This window comes from Bufo bufo, chromosome 1 (genome assembly GCF_905171765.1).
Source record: "Bufo bufo chromosome 1, aBufBuf1.1, whole genome shotgun sequence".
Lineage (NCBI taxonomy): Eukaryota > Metazoa > Chordata > Amphibia > Anura > Bufonidae > Bufo > Bufo bufo.
Genome location: NC_053389.1, coordinates 592,481,793 through 592,496,870, shown reverse-complemented (window position 1 = coordinate 592,496,870; position 15,078 = coordinate 592,481,793). Strand labels below are relative to the sequence as shown.

At 39.4% G+C, this 15,078-nt stretch overlaps 1 protein-coding gene across 1 annotated transcript in view; it reads left to right on the top strand.

The window, feature by feature from the left end:
- The window catches only part of SMO (smoothened, frizzled class receptor), a 75,231-nt gene extending 65,684 nt beyond the window's left edge, over window positions 1–9,547 (top strand). Inside the window, exon 12 of the mRNA XM_040413483.1 lies at window positions 5,915–9,547. Coding sequence (XP_040269417.1) covers window positions 5,915–6,510 — 596 coding nt within the window. The 3' untranslated portion in view covers window positions 6,511–9,547. The remainder of the gene's footprint in view (window positions 1–5,914) is intronic.
- The last annotated feature ends 5,531 nt before the right edge of the window (window positions 9,548–15,078 follow it).

Here is a 15,078-nt window from a genome sequence, read left to right as displayed (position 1 = left end):
GTGAAGTGCAGACACTGCTGGCAGTCAGACTACAGCCACAGAAAATAGTATCGCCCAGTTATCAATGTGCAACATCACAAATATGGAGCCCTTTTCCCAGAATGTTGTGTTATTTAATTGGGAATATTGAAATATTTAAGAAATCAGATATGTTAGAGAGCTAATAGTTTCTCTTCAAAAATTATATATATATATATATATATATATATATATAATATAATAATCACAGGTCGGCACTGCTGTATATGGTCACGGTGCACGAGTCTATGGGATGGCGTCCCAATGTAGAATCAATGAAAAAGACCGGCACTCGCTGTTGATAATTCTTTCTTTGTATTTATTCAGTCACATGTACAGGCAATAAGTGACGCGTGCGTTTCGGTGCTGCCGCACCTTCCTCAGACTTATCCTCATACAAAGAACATTTCATGTTTAAATAGAGCGCCCAAACACAGAGAAATGACATCACACAGAAAACCACACCCACCAATCAGTGTTAAAACAAAAACATATGAGTTCCTTTAAATTCACTTTAGTTTGTTCCTTACTTCTTTCTTCCTTCATTATGTTCGCTGTAAATAATATATAGAAAAAAATCCATTTATTTTCTTACAAAGGATATTTTTGTCAAAAAATTATTATTTTCATTATTTTCTTTTTTATTTTTTATTTTTTGTTTTAAAGTTTTTTATTTGTTTTTAATTGCACTATTGCAATACTCAAAAATATAACATTATAGAAAAATTATTATCCTGAGAAAAATATTATTATACCAAGGTGATCTATCAGAGGAAGCTTTGTACATTATACTCCCGGTTGAGTCCGTGGGGCTCAATCGTTCGTAATCGATGTATCCAATAAGCCTCCCTCTGCAGCAATAACTTGTTCCTATCTCCACCCCGACGTGGAAGGGGTACACTGTCTATAATCTGGTAACGCAACTGTGCCACTGTGTGTCTATGTGCATGGAAGTGGAATGGTACAGGAAATAATAAATTTTGCTTGCGGATGGTGGACTTGTGGTTACTAAGTCTGTCTTTCATCCTAGTGGAAGTCTCTCCCACGTACAATAGACCACAGGGGCACTTTAAAATATATATAACAAAACGACTGTCACAGGTAAAAAAATTTTTTATAGGTATGCGTTCGCCAGATTGTGGATGTGTAAAGTGTGTACCCTTAATCACACTAGAGCAGTGTACGCAATTTAAGCAGGGAAAAGTTCCCATTTTAGGAGTAGCCAGTACTCTCTGGCTACTCTGTTCCCATTGTGGCATCTACTGACTCAATCCTCTCACCTTTGGCAATTTTTCTAGAAAAAATCTTTACGCCATTTACTAAATTGTCTCCATCATACTTGCGTGATACTGAGCATTTTTTGCAGGAAATTAAAACTCTGCATTCAGAAAAAGATGATTTACTTGTTACCTTTGATGTATGTAATTTATACACATCAATATCACATGAGAAAGGTCTGAAAGCAATTGATACATTGTTACAACCAAGTCATTACAACAATGCAGAATGTGAATTTTTCTTGACATTATTGAGGATTGTTCTAGAACAAAATTACTTTTTATTTCAGGATTCTTTTTATCAGCAGCGGCGTGGGACCGCGATGGGATCGAACGTCGCACCGCCGTACGCAAATTGTTATATGGCACAATTCGAGACGGATTTCGTCTATACTAATGATTTCTATAGAAAACACTGCAAATTTTGGCGTCGTTTTATCGATGACATTATTTGCGTATGGCGCGGCGACGTTCGATCCCTTCAACAATTTACTCTTCACCTCAATTCTGTCTGGCCTGAGTTGAAATTCACTCTGCATTTTGATGTACAAAAAATTTCTTTCCTAGACACGTGGGTAATTAAGGGAGACACAGGTGGGTTATACACGGATCTATTTACAAAAAATACAGATCGAAATAGCTTACTCATGTATACTAGCAACCACCCAGCAGCCACAAAAAAATCCCTCCCCTTTTCCCAATTTCAAAGGGTTAAGCGCATAGTGGGCACAGCTGAATTATGTAAGGAAAGATTAGACGAAATGAGCCAGAAATTTAAGGAGAGAGGTTATCCCGATCACTTATTAAAAGAACAAAGGAACCGAGTTGAGATAAAACAACAGGATAAGCCCCTAAAAGAACCACGGATTCCACTTGTAATTCAGTATCATCCATGGTCTCAGAGATTGAGAGGGATAATAAATAAACATTGGAATGTAGTGTCAAAGTCATACCCACAAGTAGTGGAGTTTAAACTACCACCTATGATGTGCTTCAAAAGAGCCACAAATATACGTGATAAGATAGTACGGGCTGACATTGGAAGTAGTAAAACTGCATCTATACAGAGAGTACTGGCTACTCCTAAAATGGGAACTTTTCCCTGCTTAAATTGCGTACACTGCTCTAGTGTGATTAAGGGTACACACTTTACACATCCACAATCTGGCGAACGCATACCTATAAAAAATTTTTTTACCTGTGACAGTCGTTTTGTTATATATATTTTAAAGTGCCCCTGTGGTCTATTGTACGTGGGAGAGACTTCCACTAGGATGAAAGACAGACTTAGTAACCACAAGTCCACCATCCGCAAGCAAAATTTATTATTTCCTGTACCATTCCACTTCCATGCACATAGACACACAGTGGCACAGTTGCGTTACCAGATTATAGACAGTGTACCCCTTCCACGTCGGGGTGGAGATAGGAACAAGTTATTGCTGCAGAGGGAGGCTTATTGGATACATCGATTACGAACGATTGAGCCCCACGGACTCAACCGGGAGTATAATGTACAAAGCTTCCTCTGATAGATCACCTTGGTATAATAATATTTTTCTCAGGATAATAATTTTTCTATAATGTTATATTTTTGAGTATTGCAATAGTGCAATTAAAAACAAATAAAAAACTTTAAAACAAAAAATAAAAATAAAAAAGAAAATAATGAAAATAATAATTTTTTGACAAAAATATCCTTTGTAAGAAAATAAATGGATTTTTTTCTATATATTATTTACAGCGAACATAATGAAGGAAGAAAGAAGTAAGGAACAAACTAAAGTGAATTTAAAGGAACTCATATGTTTTTGTTTTAACACTGATTGGTGGGTGTGGTTTTCTGTGTGATGTCATTTCTCTGTGTTTGGGCGCTCTATTTAAACATGAAATGTTCTTTGTATGAGGATAAGTCTGAGGAAGGTGCGGCAGCACCGAAACGCACGCGTCACTTATTGCCTGTACATGTGACTGAATAAATACAAAGAAAGAATTATCAACAGCGAGTGCCGGTCTTTTTCATTGATTATATATATATATATATATATATATATATATATATATATATATTAGAGAGAGAGAGAGAGAGACATAGATTTATTTAATTGTGTTGTTTATGTTTTCATAGTTTGTATGATAATGTCATTACAGTTATTAAAGAGTTTTTTGTAATGTATTTATTTTACCTTTTATTGCTCCTATCTTTCATTCTGGGTTGTGGTCACATGACCATGTCCATGCGACCTTATTTCATATGATGTCATGTCCAAGGCCGTATTAAAGTAGTAACAGCGGCAGTGATAGGGAGTGTCTGTGTAACTAGCTAGTTGAGTGGAGCTATAAACTAGCTGGGCAGTGTTAGAGGTTGTGCTGCAGCTATGGTATAGAAAGGAGAAATGCATCATGGGTTTGGTTGGATTCAGCAACAGACAGGATGGAAACAAACCAGAGGGATTAGTTCACATGGTGAAATGTGTCAGTAGAGTCCAAATTTTAAAAAAAGGAACATGGGGAAGATGTACAGTGGTGGCCAGAAGTTTTCAGACTGACACAAATTTTGTTTTTCACAAGTTTGCTGCTTCCGTGTTTTTAGATTATTTTTTTTAGATGTTTCTATAGTATACTGAAGTACAGTTATAAGCATGTCATATGTTTTTTGACAAATACTTCAAGTTTATACAAAGACTTTCAGTGTTGGCCCTTCAGCATTTCATCCTGGCATGCTGGATATCAGCTTCTGGGCCAAATCCTGACTGATGGCAACCCATTCTTGCCCAGTCACTGCTTGGAGTTTATCACAATTTCTGTGGGTTTTTTTTTTATTTATTTTTTGTTCACGCACTTTTTGTGGATTGACCACAGGTTTTGTATGGGATTAAGATGAAGGGGGGTATGGGGGTATTCCTGGCCATGGACCCAAAATTTTAATGTTTTGTTCACAGAGCAACTTTTTTATTACTTTTCCTTTGTGACGTGGTGCCCCATCATGCTGGAAAAATCTGTGTTAATCACTGGATTATTTGGAGAGGTTGCTCTTGGATGATGTTTTGGCAAGTAATAACTAAGTGGCTCAGTGAACAAAACATTGAAATTTTGAGTCCATAACCAGGAAACTCCCCAGATCTAAATGCCATTGAGTACCTGTGGTCAAACCTCAAAAAGTGGGTGGACAAATAAAAGCTCAGAAATTGTGATAAACTCCAAGAACTGTTTAGATTGCCATCAGTCAGGATTTAGCCCAGAAGCGGATATTCAGCACGCCAAGGCTAATTGCAGAACTCTTGAAAAAGAAGGGTCAACGTGAGATCGTCAATAAAAGTAAAAAAAACATATGAAATGCTTAAAATTTTACTTCAGGATAGCATAGAAACATCTGACAAAAAGATTGGAAAACAATAAAGTAGCAAACTTTGTGAAAACCAAAATTTGTGTCAGTCTCAAAACTTTTGGCCACGACTGTACATGAGCATATCAGTTCAAAACCATAGTAATCATGGAAAATCCCTTTAAGCCCAAAAATGTTTTTCTTTCTTTGAAACTTTGAATTTTTTTGTATTTCAAACCATAAACAATTGTAAGCATTAAATCACAATACATCCACACCAAATTTCGCAGATATGGTGTAGATCTTTTGAAGCTTTTCAAACATCTAAAACATAAAATTCTGGTATATATGGGTGTACCCAAAAAGCCAAAACTATTTTTTGTGTGCGTGTGTTAAATATTTCTTAATATTTGCCTTGTTCTTTTCTGTGAGCATTAAAGGGACACTGACAGGCCAAATCAGCATATATAGTTAGATATATGACATTACAGGTCTTATAGAGTCTTTTAAAAGCATATAAGTATCCCCCCTGTCCACCTTATAAAGAGCGAAATATAAAGTTTTATAACCTGCTTGTCCGGTCAGCAATCTGCCCAAGGGGCGGCGTTTCATGTGAAAATGCGCCCAGCCAGCCTTCCCAACTGCCGTTCTTAAGCCCCGCCCAGCTCATCATTATTCACTTCGCTGGGCGGCGGCTAGAACTCTCCCCAGTCCCGATCCTGCGCATGGGCAATTCAATCCTCTTAGCATCGTTCATGCCCAATCTTCTGCGCCTGCGCCCCGCCGTGGTTAGATCGCGCATGCGTACACACACAGCCTGCCTGCGTCTTGGAGGCAGCTGCAGCCTCAGCCTCAGCCATGCACTGTTCAGAGCAGCGCTTCAGAGCGCTGCTCACTCACATCGTCAAAGGGGTTAATAGTGCGTCCCAGAGGATTGAATTGCCCATGCGCAGGATCGGGACTGGGGAGAGTTCTAGCCGCCGCCCAGCGAAGTGAATAATGATGAGCTGGGCGGGGCTTAAGAACGGCAGTTGGGAGCGGCTAGCTGGGTGCATTTTCACATGAAACGCCGCCCCTTGGGCAGATTGCTGACCGGACAAGCAGGTTATAAAACTTTATATTTCGCTCTTTATAAGGTGGACAGGGGGGATACTTATATGCTTTTAAAAGACTCTATAAGACCTGTAATGTCATATATCTAACTATATATGCTGATTTGGCCTGTCAGTGTCCCTTTTAAGCTATGATACCTTTCAGAAATTAACATTGCCTAAAACCATTTATCCTTCTTTAGTGCCCCCTGAAGAGAGAGAGAACATGTGGCTGGTAGAGGCAGACAACCCTTATGGCCTAGAGAAGAAGACTAAGAAGAAGAAAAGGAGAAGGAAGAAAGAGATCAGACCAATGGAGGAATCAAGGGGTATGGAAAGCTATCGACATCGGATATCAACTGCTGTGCCACGCCTTCCAAAGCTTCCTGCTAAACCTGGTCTAGTGACTAGGTCTAGGGAACCTCAGGAAATAGAAGACGCTCTTCCAGGATCATGCAGAGAGTACCAGAGATGGCCTCCTCTACAGGGAAATCTATACCATGTTGAGACCAGGGATGACCGCCATGGATACAGAAGTTATACTCACACTAATTTAATGTCTCATCCCTATTCTGCTGATGAGTTTCCCATTGCTGAACAGAGTAATGTTCAGTTCATACCACAGCCAAAGCGTGATGGAACCTTCCAGCATTCGAATGTTAATCCCCAATTATATAACATGGGGAATGTGGGGCACCGTACTGAAAGAACTCAGACTAGAAGAGCAGGGTTTCCCCCAATGCATTCCAGGGCAAACCTGATGGATGCTGAACTAATGGATACAGACTCTGATTTCTAGTAGCCAATTAGACATGTTTACAGACTTTTTTTTAAGTCCAATAATTTAGAGTGGATCATAGTTGCAGGCTGGTTGACAATGGCCTGAGACAAAAACACATGCAGATGTCAAATGAGATCTGAACATGGATGTTTCATCTAAGGCTTCGAACATGAGATGAAATACGATACAAAAGACTTCCTAGGACTGAATAACAGGAGAATGTACATGTTACGATCACCCTCGTTGGAGTTTACATGATGTGTGGGTGTGGCTGGGCTGCCAATCCAAAAACAACTGATCTATCTAAATTATTAATATTCCCCAGTAATACCTCAACACTGCCACCACTAAGGTTTGTTTCAAGAGCTCACACACTTACAGAAAGACTTCTTCAGTTACTCCCTCCTATCTCAATATAATCCCAGTTTACATTATTTAAATACTACAATATCCTCCCAAACTATTATCTAAACAGGTGCCTTGTGTGCTTCAAGCTTAGTACGTGGATTCGTTCAGGAACACAAGACAGAACTTATTAAAGGGAGTTTAATATGACAAAAAGAGTCACAATACTTATGTATATATAAAATAAAAGGTGTAACAAAAGACATACAGAAATACAATATACAGCAGTTTCCTAAAATAAAAGGAAATAAACCTGAAACGTAACACTCATGTAGATGGCATAAGCTCTGGTACTGGGACAGGCAGAAAAACAGGACAAATCTTCACTACTTTGGTGAACCCCAAGAAATTACGCCCAGCCCTGGTTTTTCATACCTTATGAACCTTTCTCTTTCTATATCCATTCCCCCATCCTCTGATGTCACTGTGCAGGATCTGATAATCATGACACTCTTTAATGACGCCAGTTATCTCTGGTTCCTGAGGTGTGACTAGCTAGAAGGCAACTTCAAAGGCCCCAGAAGAGAAGACCTAGATCTGCACACACAAACATATATACAGGACTCACCAGGGAGCGGAAAGAGCTGGACCCAAATTAATATCAATATTTGCAATAGTGTATTACAAAATCCTTTTTACTGTTTGTTCACAAAGAAGCTATGCAGCTCGCTCTTCAACTCACTTTTTGGGTTTATCTGATGGGGGATGTTCTGCTGGACAATTATTTATTATGTACAGAGCAAATGTATTGTCCCAAGTAAAATAAGATTTCTTAACAATTGTATAATCAGAGCAAGCTGAAATAAGGTACTATCATCTGTCTAATGATGGTACTGACTAAACTTCTTCTGTGGAAGTGGCTTCTGGAAGACAGACCATTGTGCCCTGTTAAACCTTTTACACTGGGGCACAGGGTTCTCATGGAATAATTAGCTTTTAGCAAGTGCTAAACTGAAGATTCATACTTACCTGCTCCCCACTGCTCTGGTCCTCGGTGATGCCTCTGCTGTGTCCATGTTCCGTTGTGATTTGCCACTTGTGGTCATGTCACCTCTGAAGTCAGTCATTGGCTGCAGCTGAGCATGTGACCATGTCCATGTGGTGCCGTAGGCACTGGAACATGGACACAGAAGAGTCAGTTTGGGGAGCAGGTAAGTATGAATCTTCTATTTAAAGAGACAGGCTGCAGGCACTTGCTAAAAGCTGATTATTCGTGGAGAACCCCTTTAAGTTATACCCCTGGACATAATATGTTTGGTGCCTTTTATAGAACCTATGTGCCTTAAGAGCAGATGATTTCACCAGGCCATTTGATTATAACAGTCTAGAAGCAATAACCACCCAGTGACTTAAACATAATGGGGCTCAACAGACCATCTTTGTGGTCCTGGGCTCCACCTTACTTTTTATGAGCATTAGCGTTTTACTTTGGGGATAGAGAAATGTTATATTGATGGGGCTTTTGTTGGGAGATGGGAACGGAAAGTTTTGCAGTGCAATTTAATGATTCCCAAAACTGTTCCCAAAAAAGTTCAGAAATAACTTGTAGTACAAGTTTACACTTTGGATTTATATGCATATTTACTGGAAATGCTGGGTTCACATTACCGTTTCATTTTCCGTTCCTCTGATCCGTCAAAAGAACAGAAACAAACCAGGATCTGTGCATCATTTATGTACATTTGACATCCGTTTGATTCATTTCCGTCAGAGATCCATTTTTGTAGACGGGGAAGAAAAAAAGTACTGCATGCAAATGGCTCAGACTGATGCCAAATGTGCTTAACTGATGCATGGGATCCATTCTTTTTTTTTTTTTTTACAGGATCCTGTTTTTTATCTCTTTTTTTGTCTGTTCTGATGGATCAGAAGAACAAATAAATAATGGTGATGTGAAATCTCCCCTTAGCTGTGTAATTTAGCTGTGTGTTCATACAATTATGTGTCATATTACTGTACATGTTTTGTATACCACCATAAAATATGAACAGCCTTAAAGGGGAAGCTATATCATGCACTTCATGGCAGAAGCCTTTGGCTGTTTATTTATGTCTTGGTGGTGTCTTTGTTCTGTTGTAAATTAATGGGTTAAATTCTTATGTTTTTTTTTTTGTATATCCAGTAAAACTAGCACCTCTAAGATACAGGTACTTTAACCCTTCCACATAAGTAACTGACTAAGACATGTTATGCATTGTGATAGACTGTCATTAATTTTGTAGGTCTCGAAAGTATGCTTTCCTATGGAAAGTACAGGTAAATATTGGTCTTCAGTCTCAGCTTACATTCTTTCCTATTATGAGAACATAACTGATTTTCTGATTATGTATTTTTTTTATGCTTGGTTTTTAGTTTTGTTTTATATTTTGCATACGGATATTATCCCCTTTAAAGGTACAGTCGAGGCCATTAAGAAGTGCAGAACTCTTCCCTTTCGGTGCATTTTCTTTTAAAAATTTTTATAGAAAATTTGACTTTTAGAGCATGATTATTTTACTGGGATAAAAGTTGAAGGAAACAGATTTATAAGGGATAGCATGTTTGTGGTATCATTTAGAACCCTGTTTCCATTTAATAAGCATTAGTGACAGCTTGTTGCACTCCTGCTGGACTGTGTGTGTGTGTGTGTGTATGTGTGTATATATAATATATATATGCAAAAAAAGGGGGTTAGTCAGCACCTCCCAGTGCGCAGGTGCACGCTGCCATGGCAAAGACCTAGAGGAAAAGAAGAAACAATGCAGCAGCACCCTGCAAATCAGATAAAGTACAACAATGCCATAGTCACAAAAATAATGAATACAAAAATGATGGTGCTAATGCTACGCTTATTTATAAAGTGAGATGCTTGGCCAATGCATTTTGTACAAAACCATCTGAGCCCGTCTGCCGAACGTCAAGGCGATCTCTGTTAGACGGGTCCTAACACTAAATACTACCTGTTATGCGCCATAATGACCGCCATAAAATTCATTCGTTATGGCGGTCATTATGGCGCATAACAGGTAGTATTTAGTGTTAGGACCCGTCTAACAGAGATCGCCTTGACGTTTGGCAGACGGGCTCAGATGGTTTTGTACAAAATGCATTGGCCAAGCATCTCACTTTATAAATAAGCGTAGCATTAGCACCATCATTTTTGTAATCATTATTTTTGTGACTATGGCATTGTTGTACTTTATCTGATTTGCAGGGTGCTGCTGCATTGTCTCTTCTTTTCCTATATATATATATATATATCATAAAGCCACATGTACCCAGTTAAATTTATGCCATGAAGGCTAGTCACCCAAATCTGGTATGACGTTAATTTATTTTATATACCGTACATGCTAGAAGTTACCCGTTTGTCTAGAAAAACTCTAGGCTTTTTTTTCTAATGTAACACCTCCTTACTTAGTGAAGACTTCCTGAAATTTGGAATTGACCAAGTGTGCCGTCATTGGTGCGCCACATAAGCTGTATTCCAGTATTTTGATGGGCTGTTTAGTAGACAGAATCAACACCCAGATATTATATTCAATCTGAAACCCAGCCTAGATCTTTGATGCAAGTCAGAGGAAAGCACTCTCAGGCTATATACATTTTTGCAACAAATGGTCTTCATTAAAAACATTGTATTTTGTGTCTACAGCTGCAGTGCAGACCTATGCGCCTCCATGGTAACAGATCACAAACAACCTTTGCGTAGTCTGATCACGTCTGCCCCTCTATTGACAAAACAATAAATGTGGGGAAATATATTTCTTGAACTATTAATTAGGAACATTGATTAAATCATTAGAAACATCTATTCATGCATGACACTTTCCCCAAATAGCAATCCAATCACAAAAAAATTAATAAAAAGCAAAATATTGGAACACTTGCTGGCTATAGGTAGGATCTATGGTCCGTGCAACAAATGGTACGTTTAAAGGATATGTCATTCTCTGAAAGTTATTGTTCCATATGTAGAATTTAGAGGGATGTCCAGCAAGCCATTTTCCAACATGTCCGATACAATTTACAGAAAATAACAACATCCCTTAAAATAATTGTTTATGAAGGTAGCTGTAATTTTGGAAAGTATTTATTTTACTTTTTTTTGCTCCTGTCTTCTATTCTGAGCTGGACCATGTCCATGCAGCTTTTTCTTATTTCCTGTTATGTTACATCCATGGGTGGGTCAGAGCAACAACAGAGGCAGTGATTGGAGAGTATCCATGTAACTAGCTGGGTGGGAGGAGCTATAAACTGCCGTTGTTCGGGGCAGCGCTAGAGCGGTGAAAGAAGTGCATCATGGGCTTGGTTGGATACAGCAACAGGAAGTGCTACAGACAGGATGGAAACAAACCCGAGGGATTTGTCTATATGGTGAAAACAAGTCAGGAGAGACCAAATTGAAAAAAAAAAAAAAAGCATGGGGAAGATGTATGCATGAGCATATCTGTTAAAAGCCATAGTACTAATTCCAGAAAACCCCTTTAAGTGCAGGCCCACAATGATTCTTCAGGTAAAGGGACATTGGAATATAATCTGGAGCTGCTACAGGTAACACGCTGTTGCCTGAGAATCTACAATGTAGCCCTGTGGATGCATTTATATACACTACAAACATAAGGTATGTAAGAGACTTGTTAAAATGTACATAGACAGGAATGTGGAATGGTCTCAAGTGCGCATTTAGGAAGGAGTTTGTGCATAGAAACTGTCCCTGCAGCTTGAACATTGTAAAATAAATGCAGTATTTTGGTCTCCTTTTTTATTTTTTAAAGATTCCTATATTTTTAAATGTCAAACACAAGATGCTGGTACCAAAATACTTTTTGTATCTTTATATTTGTAAATATGAATTAATAAAATGTGCCTAATTTTATGTTTTCTGGACTGTTTGTGGGATGGATACATATTCTATTAGGACTTTCTCCCTATTGTTAGATCTATGGGGAAATTAAAGAGCTAGTCCCTCTAAGGGTAAGACCAAGCTGACCAAGCTCCGCCCACTGTAATCTGTGGTCACTTGATTTTAATGGAAAATCATGCACCCATTGACTGCCAAATGTGGGTGTGGCTTGGCTATGTGCTTTGTGTGGTCTAAACCTAATATAAAGAAAAATCCTCTGTAGATAAAGCAACTTCAAGTGACCTATCCTTTTTATGCAGTGACTGGGAAGCAGGTGATGTGTAGATGTGCAGGTGATATAACTGTGTAGCTTTAAAGCAGAATTTAACCTTGCTCATCTGGGAAATCTATGTGACAACCTCATTAGGAACTGTAAGACCACATACTGTATATATGTTCAGTTTATGCAGACATATACCACGAAAACCGCTGAACACAACTTCAGGACTTTATAGTGATTTTTATTTTATTATTGAGGATACTCCATTATTGGTTTCAGGCGTTTCTTTAAAGGGGTATTCCGGTGACCATAAATATAACTTAGGTTTTAGACTAATTCATCACTAATAATTACCTAATATAAGGTAAATGTCACATATTTACCGTTCAGTAGTTATAAAAGTAGTTTTCTTCCTCTGCTACCCAGTGCGTTTCCTTATAAATTACCATGGTATCGACCTGTAGTTCTCAGCCTTTGTGAGGTCGAGCATGCTCAGTGTGTTGCTATCACATCTCTCGCTAAATGTATTGTCAGTGTGCTGGTGATTACTGAGTAGAGGGGGCGTGACCGGACTGTACATCAATGAAAGATGGTAGTCACAGCAGCATATCCAGGGCGTCATTTATTGGAAGCCTTGAGTGCACACACAAACAAAGTACGACGTTTCGGCTACACAGTAGCCTTTGTCAAGTATACAAAAGGTAAAAACTGGCAATGTTACATACAGATATGTGACCTCTCCCACCACATGTTGGAGCCAATCGTTAGAAGGCTCAGCCCACTCAATGCATCAGTGCAATTAGAAACAGCCTCTTCAGTAATCAGGCTGTCTGAAACATATAATGAAATAAATGTGTACCTGAAACATATAAAACATCGTCCAATAGCGCTAGACATATTCCCATCCACCTCGGCGTCTGGCCAATCAGTGTGAATGTCCATGACGTCATTGCGCTATCGCCATGACGCGCTGCCGTCAGTCACGTGCATAATGTGTCATCAAGTCACATGATGATCACGTGTTGGGCGCAAGGTCCTCTGCACACATGAAGATACAACCAACTGGAAGGTCCTGTCAACAGACCTAACTGTTCGGCCTGTGTGTGTCAATGGGGACAAAATCATGTCTCACACACAGACAACAACACAGGGGCAAAGCAATATATCCACTTTATCTAGATGGATGTTCCATGAGGTCGGACACATGTAGAGCATGGCCGTCTAAAATGTAATGGATATGGGAACAAAAACTTAATTCCAACGGAACCGGACGAAACAATGTATCAGATACACAACACAGATATATATTGTAAATAGACATGTGAACTTAGTGATCAAACAAAATAATCCAAATAAACCATAATCCAACCTAAAAACATTGTCTATGCTGAGTCAGACATAAATAGAACCCTACCTATCTATCTACACTGTTTACATTAAATTCAATGTTGAGTCCCTGGGGTTGTAACGATTGTAATGTAAAGATCCACTTCAGCTCTTTTTTTCAGCTCTTTTTCCCTATCACCACCCCTCTTGCGGACGTCAACAGAGTCAATGACCCTAAATCTCAATTGGCTGACAGAGTGTCCACAGTCAACAAAATGCTTAGCCACCGGGTTTGTCCACCATTTTTTTCCTAATGGTGCTTTTGTGTTTGTTAATACGCTCCCTAATTTCCATGGTTGTTTCTCCCACATAGATCAAACTGCAGGGACAAACAATCATATAGATTACAAACTTGGACCGACATGTATAATATCCTGCAATGTTGTATTTATTGCCACTGTAAGGGTGTACAACATATTCCCACAGTTACAACAGCCCAAACATGGGAAATTCCCCATCTTTCTGGGTTTAAGGTAAGTTTGACCCCCTTTACTAACACCTCCTATGTCAGTCTTAATCAGCTTGTCACGGAAATTGGTGCCCCGTTTGTATGCCATCAATGGCGGACTGTCAAATTCATGTATAGTCGGAAAACCCCTATGAAGGATATGTCACTCTTTCCTCAAAATATGTGTTCTCAGCACTGTGGTGTCACGGAAGGTGTTACAGAAAACTAGAAGACACAAATGAAGATCCGACTGACTTGATCCAAAACTAAGGAACCAAAGGGTAAGCCCTGCAACAGCCCTAGCTCTCTCCCTTACTGCTCAGCCTATGCAAAAATCTCTATGGTAGATAATTGCATACCCTCGTTCCTCGACTGTATGAAACCTGAACACCCTATAATAGTGAGGGGACACGACCACCGGCTCCCTACACTTAATACGGAGGGAGTCAGGGTCACCTAGGATCAAGCAAACAGGAAAACACAGATAAATGAACAGACTTATCTGTAGAAGCATCAGTTGTAGCATCCAGCATGCATACACTCCAGGAAGTTGTATAAATCGCAAAGTGATGCAGTATGGGAGGGGATTTAAAGGGATGCAATCAGTGCAACTAGATGACAGCTGAGAGAGGGAAACGAGATGACAGGAGGAGGTTCTGAAGAACGTCTGTCAGAGCCTCTCAGATGTCTGGCGGTGACATGTGGTTGCCATAAGTGGAAACAAACTGGATACGTGCCGTATCCCTGCTTGCAGAAGAAGACTGAAATGTGGACACTCTGTCAACCAAGGAGACCCTGGCCCTAGACCTACGCAATAACCCACCAGGATACCTCCTCTGAGAGAATTTATTACACATCTCGTTAATCCAATGGCTGAATACATGATCATTAGATACTACACGTCTAACACGCAGCATCTGACTCCAAGGCAAGGAATCTAACATACAGCGTGGATGACAACTGTCATATCTCAGGAGGTTGTTCCTGTTGGTAGGCTTCTTGTATAAGTCTGTTTTCAACTGGCCCTCTTCAATGTAAACCCTGACGTCAAGAAACTTTAACTCCTCAGAAGAGGAAGTCACAGTAAATTGAAGACCGGGTACCCCATTGTTAAGGTGTAAATGCAAATCATTCAAAGAGTCAATAGAACCACTCCTAATCATAAAAATGTCGTCGATGTAGCGCCACCAACACAGGACCCACTGATAAAAAGGTGATGCATATACCAGTCTGTCCTCAACC